This window comes from Anabas testudineus, chromosome 9, assembly GCF_900324465.2.
Source record: "Anabas testudineus chromosome 9, fAnaTes1.2, whole genome shotgun sequence".
NCBI classification, from domain to species: domain Eukaryota; kingdom Metazoa; phylum Chordata; class Actinopteri; order Anabantiformes; family Anabantidae; genus Anabas; species Anabas testudineus.
This window is the reverse complement of record NC_046618.1, coordinates 18,028,700-18,047,527: the sequence shown is the minus strand read 5'-3', so window position 1 is coordinate 18,047,527 and position 18,828 is coordinate 18,028,700. Positions and strand designations below refer to the sequence as shown.

At 38.4% G+C, this 18,828-nt stretch overlaps 1 protein-coding gene across 1 annotated transcript; it reads right to left on the bottom strand.

Moving 5' to 3' along the window:
• Positions 1 to 2,967: 2,967 nt before the first annotated feature.
• ndufs4 (NADH:ubiquinone oxidoreductase subunit S4) lies at positions 2,968 to 18,084 on the bottom strand. Its single transcript, XM_026343164.1, has 5 exons — positions 17,942 to 18,084; positions 15,968 to 16,046; positions 4,203 to 4,375; positions 3,979 to 4,052; positions 2,968 to 3,174 (listed from the first exon to the last, which is right to left on the bottom strand). Exons 1-5 carry the CDS (start codon positions 18,022 to 18,024, stop codon positions 3,071 to 3,073), a joined length of 513 nt encoding a protein of 170 aa, XP_026198949.1. The 5' UTR covers positions 18,025 to 18,084; the 3' UTR covers positions 2,968 to 3,070.
• Positions 18,085 to 18,828: the final 744 nt, after the last annotated feature.

Genomic DNA, 18,828 nt, shown 5'->3' with positions numbered 1-18,828 from the left:
GAGAGAGAGAAACTGGTCTGTGGCTGCAGATGAGCAGGGGTTTGCGTGCCTCATCGCCTGGGTTGGGCAGTTCACAACAAGTGAGTGACCACAGACAGCAGCGATCATTAGGTCATCGTGGGCCCGAGAGCAGTTTGCGTGAGTGAAGGTGTGTGTGTGTGTGTGTGTGTGTGTGTGTTATTTAGAGAAGCTCCATTAACAAATAACGTCTTGGCAAGCATTCAAACTGAAACTTTCATTAAGTCGTCTGTCCAGCAGCTGAGTCGAAGCAGGATGCAGGGCTCAATAGTGTCCTTTCAACACAGTGTAGGAGTATTTTTTATACAGTGGCAAGAAAAAGTATGTGAACCTTATGGTTTAGCATATCTACAGTCTTGTTAAGATAATTACTTTGGATGAAGATCAGAATTTCTTTTGTGTTATTAATGTAGGCACATTATATTTATTAATACTCCTGACTTAGATGAAGATCAGATCACATTTTATCACAAATTAAAGCAGAAAGCCATGAAATTCCAAACGGTTCACATACTTTTTGCCACTGTATTAAAACAGCTCACGTTGGATTAAGATTTCTTGTCCGGTCGAAACACAATTTGCAGAACCTCTAGATGAATTCCTCCTCTTATCTTGACGCACTGCATCACTGTTTCGAATAAGAACAATTTAGCGAAAACATTATGCATCTGGGAGCCACATTTCTCTGTCAGCACGGTATAATTTGAATGCATGATTGACTGTAGTGTAATAGATTGTGGTTTGTTCACCACTGCAGTTTTTTTTTTAGTATCTTCCAGCTGGCGAGGCCAATTATTACTTAACCCATAAAACAATAAAACCTTATCACAGTGTTAGTGACTGAAAACACTATAAACCTTGTAATAATGCGCAGGTGCTGCTCTGCATGTCGCACATATCAGTCACGGCAAATCATGTTCAGCCTTCAAACCTACTCAGCACATATTCCATCTAATTGCTGTATAAATATACAGAACATGCTGTGAATAATATGGATTAATTACACATGAAGTAACTGACTCTTTTAATCATGTTTACACCTGCTGATTAGATAGCACGCTAATTTTAATGCATCTAAAAAGAAAAAGTTAAGTTTTTCACTCCTAAACTTTAACACAGTCCAGATAAATGACATTTTGTTTGTGATTCTCAATGTGTTTGAAATTAAAGTTTTACTTCAGCTTCTCTTCCCAGAATCACAGTTCAACACTGCGGAATAGTGAGGCCTCTAGTTCAGTTCTCCAAATGATCTCTTGGGACCTGAAAACAGATTTAAATGTGTTTGTCAGGTGAGGTGCCTGCATGAACAATAAGAGGTTTTTACTTCCTGTACTCACGCCTCCATCCAGAGATCTCCTGAAGTCCTTTCAATGGACGTCAAGGGGTCCAAAAAAGAAAAAGCAGTTCTTCTGCACAAACTCAATCTGTCAATCAGACAATCTGGAATTGTACAAAACATATCTTTATTTAAGTAGTTGCTCTTTAAATGTAAGATCTCAATCACGACAGAAAATATAGACCTCGTAGCGAGATCTGTGAATGATCTAATGTGACGCTGACACTGTGGAAATTTTTCCATGCTGAGAGCACCACATGACATAACAACATGACATTCATCGCCACTGGACGGGGGGGGCAGGAACAAAAACAAACAGAGGTGACAGCTTTTTTTTTTTTGTGATTCGTGTGAACTGACCCTTCGTGTATGTTGACACTGAGTTGATAACTTTATCTAATTTATTTGTGATCAGCAGGTAACGTGAGTTTACTTCACTACTGATCAGAGCAGCTGATGTTTGTGTTGTAATGATGATTTTAAACAATGCCACCGCGCAGCCATTCTCATTTCACATACATCGTTGTGGTTATAGGCCAAGACGGGCAGAATGCTTTCAACTTTTATGGTACAAAGTTGTGCCAAGAGTGTTCTGCCCCGCTGCCTCTCTCGCCGGGGATTTCAAAGGGGAAAAGCAACACATGCTGTCATTCATGTCCTGCCGTTCAGATGGACCATTACACTCATATCAGATCGGCGCTTTTGATGTCCCGAGCAGCAGAAAAAAATAAATAGCGAGCACAAGGCTGTGAAAGATTTGCAATGCAGTGCGTTAATTAACGAAGGGCTATACCAATTAAGCGCCCATGATTGGTGTGTGAATATCAGTGCAGTCACGCAGTTTGGGACTTGGCGCAGAGTAACACCACTGTTTACTGAACACAAAGACCATAAACAAGCCCTGGCAACAAGTGCACCGCCAAGTGTGAATGGTTGGGCATTTCAAATAATTCATGGCTTATCCGAAGATCTCAACTTTATCTCAACAGGGAGCAGTAGAGTTCGATTTATGTTGTTGGCTTTAGGAGAAGTTTTCATTTTAGGCATCAGCATTAGAGTACTGTTAATTACAAGTTTACTATTTGAACCTGAATAAACTAATAGAGGTAAGTTTTGTTGTATGTTAAGCATCAAATCAATTTAATGATTTGAGTGAAAATTAAGCGGCAACCATGTTGAAAATGTGTTGTTTTGCAGGAAACATGCAAAATAGTGAATAGTTTCCAAACAAATCGAAATCAATAATGTAGTTGAACATTTAGCATAAAGCTCATAAAAGACTAGGTAACCTCACTGCACAGATGTTGCAGTAAAAAAAACTAGTTTCCAAGTTCCTATTTAAATTCCAGTTGTGCAGCTCTCCAAACACTGAAACAATTCAGGTAACAGGATGGAAACAAGCGCTCACACAGGAAAAATGTCACTGCTTTTGGCCTACAGATATATTTATCCCTGTGTTTAAACAGGTTCTAATTGTAATAATATGTTCCCCTTTGTTTTGCTGTTACACAATGTGACTCAGAGAACAAACACTTCATTAATCGAGTAGACTGCATTAGGTAGTCAGTAATGAGGTGAATGTTTGAAGAATAAAAGCGATAATGACCCAAATGTTTGGTTTGCACATATATAATTATGTATTTATTGACAAGAATGATACAGGTCCTCTATGGGACACACTGAGGTCAAGCCAACTAACAGATGTATGTCTTCAGTTTACTTCGCAGACCTCCTGGTCCTCTTGTCCCAGGAGAAGTTTGCTCCGTAGGATTTCACCCGAGGCTTAGAGGACCTCTTCTCTGTTACATCGTAGCTCCAACCTGAAGGAATAACAACATCGGGGTAAGTGATGGGAGCGCTATCATCACATATATTCACTTTGGATGAATTCCAGCTACAATGAGGTGTTGTGTAGACATCAACAGGCTGCGTGTAGTCAGAACTGCACTAATCGCTTTCATGCTGCAATAAACAGAGTAAGCTGGTTTCCTATGCTTGGTTTCAACAAACTTTCCCAGATGGTTCATTTCTGAGTCAATGTGAACTTTGTGCTGCGTGCAGCTAGAAAAAAAACCTACTAGAACTGTTTTGAATTTTCTAATGATCTTGTTAACCCATCACAATTATTCTCCTCATGTTCATTAAACTTTCTTATGAGGCCTATTTAGTTCATAAACCTCGACTTCACATAGAGCCACATGCTGATTGATACACACTAATACGTTATATGCATCATTGTACATATGTCATATTTTAGGTAATAAAATTTCAGCCATCTAAATGTCGGTCACAGTTGAACCTGATTTTGCTTGTTCGTCTGTGCCATGTGCCTCCATTTTAAACTAAACTATTTAAACTTCTGTGAGGGTGACGTGTTTCTTCCTCTTGAGGTGTGCATGCTTTTAAACACATATTAAGGTCACATATTTCGTAATGACGAAATGTTGTGTGTCTTCCTGATGTGTTTTGGAGGATCATGGCATGGACGAATAGGATAATCGAGGTTGGACGCTGACAGACGTTAACGCTGAGTAGATGCATTCATTGCTGGTTTCAGTCTCTTTATGTTGTTGTTGAAATCTATCCTCTAAATGTTCAAATTGAAGATTGTTTCGGTTTCTTACCATTTTTCTCAGCAAAAGCAATAGCATCCTCCTTTGAGGTGAAACTGAGCACCATGTTGGATAAAGGATCAGCCCTGAAAAGCAGACAGAGCTGTTTGTCACATCACTGAACCCGGTTGTTATGTGTTGCACAAACTGTAAATATAATTAAGATGAAATATGATCTCATTTCAGTGTATGTGCTATGGAAACAGTCGGGTACAGGTGCTGTAGGAGGTTCTTACGTTGAGGCCCAGCCCATCAGTGGGTTCTCCCAGCGTTCCCTAGTATCAAAGTCCATCTTCCACTTTTTGGTGCTGTTGATTCCTGACTGCATGGCTGTTTTAGCGGGCACAAAGATGTGGACCTTGCGTGTTTTGATGTGCTCCTCTGGGACCCCTGTCAGAGTGGTGATGTCCTAAAGGACAAATAAAGCAGATTTTACAGTAAGTAAAGTGAGTTCAGAACAGGAGAACAAATGCATCATATCCATGCTCCAGCTATAGATTTGCAGATTCTTTTTAAATGTGTATTAAGTAAATAATTGTGATACAATATTACACAGACATGTAAAAGCAGTGAGTTAATATGTATGCAAGTAATAGGAGTTCATGCACAGACATGCGTGTGTATGTGTGTTTGTTGAGAAAGGTCATCTGAGATTTAGCCTGCAGATGCTAAAACAATACAGCTAAATCTTGATTATGCAATTTTGATATCATAAAACGGCAGGTTAGAACACATTTCATAGGCTTTAAAAGCGACTTAGGTAATCAACTATTTGTGTTTTATATTTATGTGCTTCACGTCAATCTACAGAGGTTTATTTCCACTGTTAAATGTTGGGGTCAAAACAAGGTCAAATATGTTTCTAGTGTCAAAACCAATAAAACATTTAAAAAAATCAAAGGAGTGAAGACTATTTAACGGTGTTAATAATAATATTAATAAGCTAAAAGTTTGGATCTTGCTTTTTATTATTTCTGTGATCTGACGTTCACTCTGTGAGTATGTTTGTTTCTGCCAGCACAACCATTACAACTACATAAGAATCTTACTTGTACTTCAACCTGCCAAAACTTTGCTGACTTGTTTTAATATGTTGCTTGTAAATGTCCAACAGTGTGCAAAGAACTGATGGACAACATTCAATTATTCACATTTCTGTTAAGAAAAACTCCAGGACTAAAAGGACAACCAACTGAATAAAAGTAGAACTTCATATGTCTTTGCACAGAGGTAGATGAAATTATTGCCTAATACTTGAGGTGATTTATTCCAGACCATCAGAAAGTGGCTCAGTATGACAAGAGAAAGGAGGGGGGGGCTTTGGGTGTACCAAACGCATATTCCTGGGCAATTGGAGCCCCTTCAAGCTCCTATCAAGGATCTGGTCCAATTCTTCAGGGAATTAGCAAACAAGCAATGGGAAGTCTGCGACAAAACACAGACGAACCTCCCAGCACGCAGGCAGCAGCCACCCAAGACTGGGGGCTTTCCAGGGTGCTCTCCTTTCAATACAAGAATTTTACACATTTCAATGGCCATTACAACTTCAAAGAATCAAATTTTCATCATTGTCTGTCATCTGCCAGTTGATTTGTAGAAAGGGGGTCGTTTTGCATGAACTCCACACAAAAGCCTGTCTTTCCTTTGGAAAAGGAGTTTCCATTGGTATTTGAGCCTAGTAAATTACAGCTCCAACTGCTAAACTATTGCTTGTTTCAATAAAACATCGTTTGCCATGCTAAGAGGCAAGACCAGACTAAATTTAATCATAAACAAGATCTGCACCCTGAAAAGATTGTTAAAATGAAAGGGAAAAGACAAACAAAAGGGTAAAAAAAACTTCACAAGTGCCTGGTAATTATTTCCGGCTGCCCTATCTACTTAACCTTAACAATTCTTTCTAGTCACAGAGAGGAGGAAAACATGTTTCAAAGGGGAAATGGCGGACAGTTCATAACACAATAACACACAAGACTGCGCAAGCAGGTAATAAAAGCCGTTTTAAAATGTTGCTTTCTGCAGGCTTGAACTTTGTTTTTTTATTTTCAATTGTTAATTTTCAAAAGATCTGTATTTTAGAAGTGAGAGGTAACAAAAACGTCCTGAGTGTTCTGGAAAGAGGACAAGAACCATTAAAATACTTAGTACACAGTGAACCAGAACACATTTAGAGTTGTGAGGGGGAAAAATCCATCTAGAAAAAGTACCTTCTCACTTGAGGTGAATCAAATTTGCAGTCCGAAACATTTAGCAGTTCTGTGGTCTGGTCTACAGGATAGCTGCATGAAATCCCGTCTCCGAGACGCATTAGAAATTATACCCTTGGGATTAGCGGGTCTGACTACGGTTACATGTACGTATGTTACATAAACCATAACCGACACACGAGGCCCATGTGTGGTAAACTGGTGCATTAATGTGTCCAAATGTAGCAGAACTTGATGAGCACGAAAGTCCTTCATGAATGAGGGAGGATGTGTCAAAACAAAAGCTCTGCCAAATGACTGAAGACATACCGCTCATTATCTGACACAGTGTGCAAAAATACAAGTCTAGACTTCTATGATACTTGCATGAATTACACCGAAAACTAGGAGGGTTATCGGCACAAGAGGCTCACCCACAATACCCGGATTCACTAAGGGAATGATTGTGGCTGGAATGTGGTGTGTTCCCAGGAAGACTAGAGAAGGCCGTCACAAAAGGAAAACCCACACGGTGGGCACTTTTTCTTCTGCCACGTACAGGAAGTAAAATGAGAACTATCAAGTTTGACACTATTCACAGGGCATTCATGGGGCCCTACAATACCTGGCCCCCAAATGCTGGGCTTAAGAAAGGGAGGAAAAAGGCTGGCAAAGTCTCCGTCACGTGAAAGCGTGTCGATATTTCTGACACCTCCAGGCTACGTGCCAAATAAAGAGCATAGGGGCTTGTCGCTGTGGAACCACTGGGTGCACCAGAATACTGAAAGCTGGTACCCCTAACGCTCCAACAGAGACCTGGGATATGGGGTTTCTGTGTAAACAAGAAAAAAAAAATCTCAGAATGCTTAAGTGGGGAAAAACTGAAGGTGACAAGTAATCGTAATGAATGGAAAGTAAGAAAACTGTTTTGTCAAGGTGAGTTGAGGTGTATTTGTGAGATTTACTGTACTTTACTAATATTATAAATTAAACAGGTCTTTTCCATGTTGACAGTGATTTTTGCATTTACAGAAACTTACTTTCTATCAAATAAAATCAATAAAAGAACATTTTTTAACTGACTAAACTTCTAAATATTAAAAGACAATATTAGCATGACTGGCACTTGTTATTTGGTGTAACCCAGTGACAAAGAAAATCCAAGAGGCCACCATCGTGGGGGGAATTTTTCTTCACCAGATCAAGAAATGAACACTTCCCAGAATAAATAAAAATCTGGTAACTTTTTACTCTTAACTCTGGGCAGCTACCACCTCTATTCTACTACAACAAGCACAGATTAAAGGTAAAAGTAAAATTACAATGTTTTGATTTCAAAGTAACAACAGGAAAGTTTGCTGCCTTAGAGTTTCCTCTTTAAGAGGGGCTGTTATTTTGTCCTAACCAACAGGCCTAAACCACATCAGTCTCACCTACATTTCACTGTGGCCATTTTCATTCCTTATTTTTATGGCTCTGGCACAAGGAAGGTTGCATCTCTATTTTTTTCTTCACCACATTATTTTTTTGTGAAAGAACCATCAGTTCATTGAACACCTGACCTATTTGAATTGAAGATATGCACAGCTATCTGAAGGTTTGGAACCAAGTTAAGACAAATCATCTCCCTCTGTTTCAGCATGTATCCTGCACTGGACTAACTCTGTCTTCCAGACACTGCTGTCCCCATTTCGTTTAGCACATCTTGTCATTTTCAGATGATTTGCAGGTGAATGTCCACATTTCCTGCTGTGTATTTCCCACAGTTCATACTGGGAAATATTAAAACCATCTCTGTCTGCTCAGTGTTATAAAATATTGCCTCCATATTCTTTTTGAGATCAATTGCAGATCTGGTCCAAATGAAAGAAAACTAAGGATTCTTGAGGTATGCCATGGATTTCTGTAAAGGAAATTATCTGTGACAAGAGAGTAGACATAATTTACCCTAAAATGCAGCTTGCCAATAAGAAAATATCCCTAAAAAATTAAAATCAGACATTGTTTTTGTAGCCTATGCATCTTTGAGAAAACGAACATGTAGAGTAATACAAATCATATAGATTTTTTAAGCATGTACAGCTTCGAATATTGGTTCATGCTTGGAGCATCACAGAGATTAGAAAACGTAAAAAAGGACTTGAAAAGTGGCGAGAATAACGACCTTGTCTTATTCAGCACATTACTGTGGATTCACTTAGTGAATTGAACAGCGCTGTCTTTTTTACTCAATCGTTTGATATTCCCTTTGTGCCTATTAAGGAAAGGGGATTATTTTAAACCTAAAATAAACCATAAAAATGAAACCACATCTGTTCTTTCAATGTTTCTGCATGGCTCAATTATTTGTCATGAAAAATATCTACCCTCTAGTAAAACTGAGAGCAGAGACTGTATGACGAATAAAACGCGAACATTTTAACCATTCATAATCAAACTACTACTGAGTAGTACTGAAACAACCATTCGATCCACAGAAAAGTAAGAAAATAGTGAAAGTTACCCATCACAACTTCCCACATGTCAAGGTGGCTGATCTAAGTTCCTGAAATAATATGTAAAATTAAAAATAGACAAAAGCCAAAACACATTAAGGAAGCTGATACCATAACACTTAAAGCATTTTTGGTTGAAAAGTGACTGAAATTAATGAATTATCAAAGTAGTTGCTGGCTAAATGACTAATTACTTAAATGGTTTCAGTGGTTTAGGTTGACTTCTGTAATAGCTGTTTATGATTCAAACATCCCATAACATTTTGTGGTTCTGGCACCTTCAGTATGAGGATTTTCTGCTTTTCTTACTTTTAAATAATTACAAAATGAATATGTGAGGTTTTGAACTATTGACTACACAGACATCTGAAGATGTTACCATGAACTTCACAACATTTTGACTATTTTCAAACATTTCATAGACCAACCAATCCAAATACATAAACGCATTAATTAATAATAAAAATAATCATTAGTTGCAGACATACTGTATTTGACTAACCCCTGAAAAACAGCCCGGATACAGGGCCATGCTGTCTAAACACATTGTGACTAGCAGTCCTATTTTTAAGACTTGTTAGGGTTTACAAATATAAACTGAGGTACAGAGTATGTTTTCCTGTTTGTGCAGTAACCAAACAGACAAACAAATAAACAAAAGATGTCTTTTCATGACTCAGACAACACTTCAAGTGCTGCTTCCACATTGTTATGGGTAATGGTGGACACTCCTGATGGCCATGACCCAAGTATGGTCCAGTTTATCATAGCACGTACAACCAAATGCTAAAACTGCTGCCAGCCAGGAGGGGTCATGAGGTCAGCCAAGCTGAATCATGTTGAGTCAGCATGTGGTGAAAGCCCAAACACATCACCCTTAACCCCCTACTGTCCAGCCCACACCCAGACCAAGAGCCTCACTCATCAGCCTCCACCAGTTCCCACCTTCAGTCGTCTTTGAAGTGGGGAAAAAAACATTCCAATTACTGATTGGACATAGGGGGCGTCTCTAATAGAAACAAATATTATGTTGCTTGTTCATGTGTGGAAGTGGTTCAACACTGGAGAACAAGCAGCAGCTGGCGTGAGGGTCATCTCAAATCTCACATTACACATACCAGTGAGGATTGGAAAAAGAGGGAACAGGAGGGGGGCCATTTATGAACATGTTGGACACACTTGTTTGTTTGTGTGTCGTATGGAATCTCAAAGATACAAATGCAGGTAACTTTCAATGGGTAAATTACCCCAAACTATGATAATTAACCAAGAATAAAAAAAAAAGCCAAAACATTCTCAGGTTTCAGCTTGTTTCAGTATCTTTGAGTTTTGGATTGTTAGTCAGACCAAACAAGCAATTTGCAGACATCCCACTCAACTCTAGAAACGTGAGGGGCCCCTTGTCTTTTGGGTTTGTCGTAATTGTCACCGTTTTGACATTTTACAATTGGAATAATTATTCAAAAACAGTCAATAGATTAATTGATAGACAATAAATATTTAATGCAGCTCTAAAACAGGGCAACAATGGTATGCATTGTTTAGTAGAGCATTTAAGTCTGTGATTATATCCAACAATTATTTTCCTTGATTCACAATGTCAGCAAATAGCTAAATGTGACCAATAGTCTCCAGAGTCAACATTGACGTCACAACAGGTCTTTTGTCTCACCAACAATGCAAAACTCAAAGATATGCAGTACAACATCACAGATGAGGAAGAAAAACAAAAATATCTCCATCTGCAAAACCGGAACCAGAGAATCTTTGACATTTTTGCATCATTACTAAAGTTGGTTATTTGCTTCCTGACAAAATCACAACCAACATACTCCTGTCATCAGCTCTAGTACATCTTATGTAGTGAAATTTAAAACATGTTTGGTTAAGGTTTTGTTAACTTTTTTGTTGCATCACTCACTTGTGAAGACAGTACAACTAGTTGATAAAATTTAAATGGGAGGCACTAGCTTACAACAAATGAATAAATCCAAGTGTAGGCAAACAGAAGAAGAAGCAAAGCTTTTTATCCACTCTGCAAACACAACACTTAGCAGCTAGACACTTCCTAAAACTACCCAGCACTGACAGGGCTGAGGAGTCCTCTTAAGAGGCTTAGTCTCTATGGAAGAGAGTGTTAATGAATGAAATACTATTTAGTGGATGATACATAATAAAGCCTCTTGTCTGGCACTCTTCAAAGACCAACATCCTATGACCCACTACTCCAAACTCGAGCCGAGAGATTTTTTGCATAAGCTCGCCATATGAGAGGGCAACCAGACAAAACAGACACTTAAGTTGTCTATGTGCGAAGGAGGGAGAGAGAGGAGGATGAGGGGAGAGGAAGGGGGGTGGGGTGGTGAATGTGGTCTGCTCCACTGTAGGTCACTCTCGGTCTGAGAGCTAGACAGACTTAGTGAATATCCAGCCCTGCACTGCAGACGTGAACTGTGAAATATGTCTCCATAGTTAGAACAGCTCGGTTTTTATTGTGATTCTGTCTTCATTGTTACTCACATTTACATTTTCTTGTCATTTCCAAATATGAAAGTAAGTACCTGTCTGAGAAAGCAGTGGCTGAAGGTAATTTGCAAAATGACACTGTATAACTTGTTAAAATCTGAGGAAACCATGATCTGAAGTGACATTAAGCAACAGGGTGTCTTAACCGGCTTCCTTTGACTGACTTCTGTATCAGGGGATTTTCTTAAATCTTTGCATGATAAATCTTTACTGACAGACTCGGGATCATCCAATCTGATTTCAATTTGGTTTTCAAAAACAACCAGCAAACTGCCTTTAGACTCAACTACCTTGCCGCAATCAAATCCCACATCTTTTGTCCAGATGTGTTAGTACTTGCCAAGTAAGCACTGGGCTCTATATGTGCAAAAAACTAAAGATTTCAGATTAGCAAACTCAACATGCCAAACATCAAATGCGCCTACCAATTCCACTCTTCGTTTCCCTCTCCTTCAATTCCCCACACTCCCACACCCACCATAACTGTCCTCCACTGTCTCGTAAAGCCTTAGTGCCTTTAGAGAACTCCATAACAAGGCTTCACAAGCGCTTTAAGATTATGGTGTTGTCTTTATGTGGAGACAGGGAGCACACTTGGCCATGGCTAAAGCAGGGGTAAATGCTCAGGCACAAGTGGGAGATATTGTATTAACGCATAATGAAGCAGCTGTTAAGGTTATAACCACAGTTGTTTCTGAAAGGGGCCAGAGAGTAAAGGCAAGGGTCAGACTCTAATCGAGCGAGGTTGCAGACATTATGTGTAAACCTGTGTATCAGTGGCCAGCCAGCCGGACTCTGAGAGCTGCTCAGCATGCTTAATCAAACAGTAATTACAAACAAAAGCAGGTCGGCATGGGCACTCAGGGGAACAGCTTTGGACAGTGGAGCTCTATCACGCAGGTCTTTTCATTTGGCATCATTCAGTCAATGCCACTTTAGGCAAGATTTTTTATTTACTGAGCTTTTAAATATGAGAAAAAACTGTTTTAATGGTCAAGGTCCGCAATAGGGCTGCAACAAATAACTTTTCATCATTAATCCTGCAGATTACAATCTTGATATGTGAATTTAAAACGCATAAGAAAGAGAAAAGCAGCAAACTTTAGAAGCCGGAATTACAGTGTTTTGTATTTTTAATGAAAAAGATTTTTCTGGAAATGGAGGCAAGTTGTGAACACTACATTCACATAATATCTTCTAAGTTGATAAGTTGTTGATAAGAACTTTTCAGTCCACCGGGTCAATTTAATTTCATAATTTACTCCCATCCTAGCTCTGTTTACTGCAGTAAATTTACATCACTTCAGTTTCATCAGTCCTCAACTTGCTTTGTCATTCTGCTGTCTAGTGCTGTACTGGTAGCATTAATGGGTTTTAACAGTGTTTTTTTTGTTTGTTTTTTTTCACTGTAGAAAACAATGCCAATGAGAGCTGAGAGATCGAGCAAAATGGTAAAATTCCAGGCGAGAAAACCAGATCAATGAGAATGTAGTCAGTTGGGTTTATTATTACCAATGACACCTGTCACATTGCACATAGTTATTTGACCCATTGTTGTTAACAATCTTTATAATCAATTAAAAAAAACACTTTTTCAGTCTGCAACCTGCAGCAAAATTGTTCCTAAATGTCACTATAAAATGGATTAGTTCATATTTTTGACCTACCGGAGATTTGTGTCCTTCATAGCCTAATTATGTCTGTAATGGAGATGGCCAAACAAACTGTAGAGATGCTAGATCCTGTAAAGTTTGCATTTTTTGGACAGATGAGAACCAAGGACATGGCAATGATTCGCAAACATTCAGAGTTTTTGGAATGAATCGAAAATATCATTTCCAGAGGCCAAAATGCAACCTCATCTAAATGAGGTTATTCACAAATGTTCACTACACAACAAGCAGCATACCAGTTTCTCCTCGGGCTGCTCAGCTGAGAGAGACAGCGTGCGAACCCATCATAACCTCTCTGTGGATCGAGACCTTTGTTTTATTGGTCTAACCAAAAAGCAATTCACTTATTGACAGCCTGATGAATGACTAGCGTGCTGACATACGCTGAATGCCCAAAAGGGAGATTGCTCTCATTGCCCCCTTCCATGTGAGATGGAGACCACTGTACTGTAAACAGCTGAGGGCCTCCCTCTTTGGCCTGTCTGCATTAGAGTACTTCCCGCCGTCGCTAGCAACAGCATGCCACAAAGAAACCTCTGTGGCCAACAACACTGAAGTGGCCACTGTCTTTTTCGTGAGTCTCAGGGTGTCTCACAAACTTTTTTTCCATGCAAGCTTCTTTTCTTTCACCCCCTCCCTGTTTTTAGAGGCCCTTTTTTCCTCTCCTCTGCTGTTCCTCTCAGTGGCCCCTACTGAGAGGACAGAGACAGACACTCCGCCCAGCCAAAGGTTTGTCTGCCAGTGTGGTCAGCTTGGGTCTAGGACAAAAGCGCACTGACGCTGCCCACACACAGCAACCCCCCTCCCAAAACAAGTTCACAACAGACTCACACATTCTCCCCAAACTCCTCTTTCTCCGTTATCTTCTATCTCCCTCGTCTTCAACTGACAAAGCATTCACTTCAAAGATCTTTCTTTGTTTTCGGTATTGGGTACATTGCTAACCTTGATCATTTCCAATGCATGTTTATCACTATTTAGACTATGCGTTCTTCATTAAGTGTTTAGCACTTAATGAAAGAACGCATGACTGAACCCAAGACTCTGTCTGATGAAATTTAGAGCTACATACAGCTGTACCACATACGTTATGGAACAAGTAATTCTGAACAGGGACTTTGTAGTCTACAAATAATGATGATTTTTAACTAAAACATGCTCTTTCCTTTTGGAGATACACTGTTTGCCTAAACCACACCAAGTGTAGTGTATGCTTACAGATAATCATGAAAGAAAGCCACAGATGTAGTTTATCATTCGATGCATCTACACGCCCTCAAGTGATTTTGTTGAAGTTGACTTTCTGCAGTTGTTTTCTTTAACATCGTGTATACAAGAAACTGAGAAACCTGGTTTCTGTAATCAGGGTAGTGTATTGCACGGTAATATTTTTCTACGCATAAACAGTGAGCACTCCTGCTTACACACATAACCAGTAGTGTTGCAAATGACAATCATTTTCATAATTTATTATCAATTTATTAAACTGTACAAAAAAAAACCTACTTCAAAATTTCTCTGAGCCACGGCAATCAATATTTTAAAACCCAAAGATATTTAAATTTTACTGAATCACATAACATTTGACTATTTGTTAGTATGTATGAGGTAAACAATAGGACCATAATCCTATAGAAGGTGTAATCATATTATCCAATCTCCTGTGGAATCTTGTATGTACAAATGCTACATTTGTAGGACAGTAACAAGTCAAAAGAAGAAATAAATTGTGTCAATAAACTTTTACTATCCTCACTTGCTGAATATAAAAAATATGCAATCCTATTACACAGCCTTGGGAAAAATCAGATTTCACAAATAAAAGTCTGTTTATTGGTCTTTTCTGTGTAAAATCTTATGTGACAACAGAGAAAGCTCCGCAAGTCTGATAAATTCCCTCAAGTGACATTAACGTGGGTTGGAGCCGAAGCTGCAAGTTTTGAAGTGGAAAAAAAAAAAAAAAAAAAAAAAAATTTTGGTTACAGGATCTCTGTGGCCCACTCCTATCTGCATAACACTACATTAGCTGCTGCTAGCACACATCTAAATCTCTTACTGAACTGTCCATAGTAAGGTTGTATTGTACGTGAGGGAACCAGAGGATCTAAGCAGAGTGGAGCAGTGAGAATTTAAGCTCTTTGCTCACAGACCTGTTTATTCAGGATCGTCAACAATTGTCACCCATCTGTAGGACTTGGTTGGAAATCTGCCTGGAGTTAGACTAATTTAAAAATAAGGCCATCTTCATTTTTGTGAAACTGCCTAATTGCATTAGACTGGTCTAACATGAAGTCTAAAAAATATCTTTATGAAACTGGCCTGTGTAGAGTATGCAGGCTAGGTCGTGCCAACAGAGATAATGCGGGTAATGTACTAACCAGCTTTAAATGCCAAACAAACAAAGAACTATCAAAGCATCCAAACCTCCAAAAGGGCAAAGTAAAGCACTGGTGTTAGTGAGTGATTTCATCACTAAAAACCTCAGGCATAAGGCTCAGTGTTAAACAAGCTGAAGAAAAATTACAAACATGTATGTAGTGAAACTTCAATTGGTGAATATCAGTAGTGTTGCACACAGAGTGAGAGAGAGACAGAGCGTGTGTGTAAGTGTGGATAGAGTGTGTAGATGGATTTAAAAGCTGATAAATACTTAACTAAAACTAATAGGCAGAAAACTAATGGGCAAATACCTTCTAATATACTCTGTTTACTCAATGGATACAACCCAATGAAATGTACAAAATGAGTAAGCATTGTTTAATGGATAAAGCTCTTGTGTTTTTCTATACCTTACATATATTGCTTTTTAGTTTCAACTAAAGCTGATAAGAATTTCAGTATCATCAAAGAGCCTTGTCATATGAATGAAATTCTCACCTAAACATTTTAATTCTTAATTAATTTTAATTTTGTAGTTGCAGTAATTTGCTGGAGACTGGATACAGAATAACAAATTACATTTGCCATTTTCATTATATTGTTACAAAAGCCTACTGTCTAATGCAGCCTCATTTTGGCAGCAGGTTAGACAATATTTTAACCAGAGAAACCAGGGAAAGTAATTGGAAGACAGTAGACAGTCAGACAATTTGCGTCACATTGAACAGGGCGGGATTCTTACCAATTTCTCATCAACTGTAATAAGTTGCGTGTCTTGTCCTTGTTTCTCTGCCAGCCTCGATACTGATGTGCCTGTAGACCTGTAAAGCATTTGATAGATATTACACACAGTACAAACCACCAAATGACCAAGGACCAAAAAGGTATATGACAGTAGATACCCTGAAAAAGTGACTATCTTGGAGGGAATGGTGGGTTCAGGATACAGTGAAAAGGAAGGACCCCTCCCCCCTCCACCTATTAGTTCTGTCTGGTGAATCTCTGGCAGACTCTTGCTCTCACCCTAATGACAGGACGTGCTTAATGTTGGCTGTGGTCAACTGTCAGGCGAGGGCTGTGTAGCTCTTTGTGAATGTGCAGTGGTCACAAAACAGCAAAGTGTCATCATGGCTCAGCCAAGAGAGAGGACATTCCGGATAATCACATAATTTACATTTATTTCAAATGTATGAATTTCGCACAAAAAATGTAGTAATTTTTTAGTAAAAATGACTAAATGATTGTTTGTTTAAGCTTAAAAAATGAGAGCAGCTATGTATGTATGTTGTATTTTAGTATTATAAGTTAAATGTTTTGAGCATTTACCTGATCAGAAAGAGGAATTGGTCAATCAATTATGAAAACAACTTTTAGGTCAAGCCTAAAGTAAATCTTTCCCTCTTCAAATGAGTAACATGTGCAACAGTTTATCACTTATACTACTGCTTTATCACTTAATATATAGAAATTTAGTTTTTTCACAAGCTGATGTTCTTCGTCAACAAACCTCCTATAAGTAATTAAAGGTATCTACTTCGACAACAGGTATCTTCTAATTGAGCAATTCAAACCTGTAATAATTTAAAAATCTCTTGTAGGACAGGGCCAACTGCTGAAAAGAAAATTAATCTACAACAATTTCATTTGCAGGTTAAAATGTTGTATTTTTCTTTTATGTTATATAATACATATACATACATATAATACAGGAAAAAATAAATGAACACTTTAGAGACTCATTTGCAGGCAACAGATGTCGGTAACTGAATTGATAAGCTATGAAGGTCCAAAATCTGTGTGAGTGATGTTTAATAGACCAAATAACTAAGTGATTTAGAGTGAAAATCGCTGGCAGATTAATCAAAAGTTAACATAATTGTTAGCTGCAACTACTACAGGAAATTAGGTAAATGTCGCAAAGATGCAGCAAAGAGATCAACAATTTCACAGAACTAACGATTAAGTCAACAGAATTTTGATGAAGCTTTTTTGCAACCTTGGTGAGATATTGGCATGTTGCATACACACAATCCTATACACGTGTTTAATAAAACTTACTTTAACACATAATGCGCATCAGCTGCTGCAAGAAATACATGGTATCTGAACACAAAAGGATTTCTAAAATGTGTCTTGTGTGCTGAGTGTTTAGGTTCTTACACCCTCCGCTAAGATCCCTACCGCGGATTGTATAGTTAGCTGCTGAGTTGAAGTTAGCTGCAGTGACTCAGACAGTGATAATGACCTTTCCGATGAGAACTGTTATTTAATAAAGTTCCCGGTCTCGCCGGATGTTAGTAACGGCATTTTTATGTGAAACAGATTAATTACGTTAGCCCTTAAACTGATTTCTACAGGCTAGCTAGACAAAGTATTAGCTAATTAGCTGGCTAGCCGAGGTGCTGTAAGGACACTGGACTACAATCAAATTAGCAAATAACATAGTCAGCTTATAACTATGTATGCAAGCGAAAATGTTAAGTTTACAAACTAACCTACAATGCCAAATAAAGAGCGAAAACTTTTTAAATAGTTTATTTATGGTGTTATTTTACTAGTTAGCTTACTATCACTTCACGTTACTAGCCGGTGACATTCCTAGCATACGGCCTTCTTGGTTAGTCGTTAGCCCACTTGGAGTTAAATATTTCAAACAAAATTACTCACAGTAACACGAGAATACGTACAAGCAAAAAAACAATTATTAAGTGATTACCTGACAGGATTAAGGAGAATTTTAGAAGCTGCATTCTTCACTGATAAGCGTCCCAAGCCGAGAAATGACATTGAGGACGCCATGATTGTTGTCAACAATGACGTACGGCAACCGCGAAGGAACAAACAGTACGAGCAGGTGACGGAGACAGCTGGCAGAGGGTGGACCGATGACAGCTCCTAACATTACTAGAGAAGTACCACATACAGCGATATGTCTAGACATATCTATGCTCTATTTATGGTACTGATTTTCCTTTCATATCACAAAATAAATCTTGATATTGTTAAAGGAAAGAAACAAAGCAAATGGAGAGAATTTGTGTTTGCTTTTCTCCCAGTCACAGCCCTTATTTTATTTTTTCGGTTGTCTTTTTGCTCCTTAAGATTGCCATAAAGTGTAGACTACTACTATCAAACTCAACTGTAGCTTATTGTGGTGGATTGATATTCAGACTTTCAGAGTTTCATAAGGCTATTGTTACTGCATAAATAGAGTTTATTTTAAAACTGAAACTAAACTCAACTCAAATGACTGAAACAGACTGTGGGCAATGTGAATATAATTCTGCAGTGTGTGTAATTATCTGTTGTAATACTGCCTCTTATAAGTAGGTCTAATTAATATTGTAAGGTCTCTAGCAAATCATTTCAAAAATTGTTCATGGATAAAATCACCAGGCTGAGTGCTATGTGTGTTTTTCATTATTACATTGAATTAAGAATCATACTAATACCCATGCCCATAGACCCAGAAATATGGAAGAACTGATTTCAGAGTATAAATACATTTGGAAAATTTCTGATGGTACATAATATATCTATAAACCCTTTACTGTACGACTAAAATGTGATTTAGGTCCACACTGATGAGTTTAACGACATGTT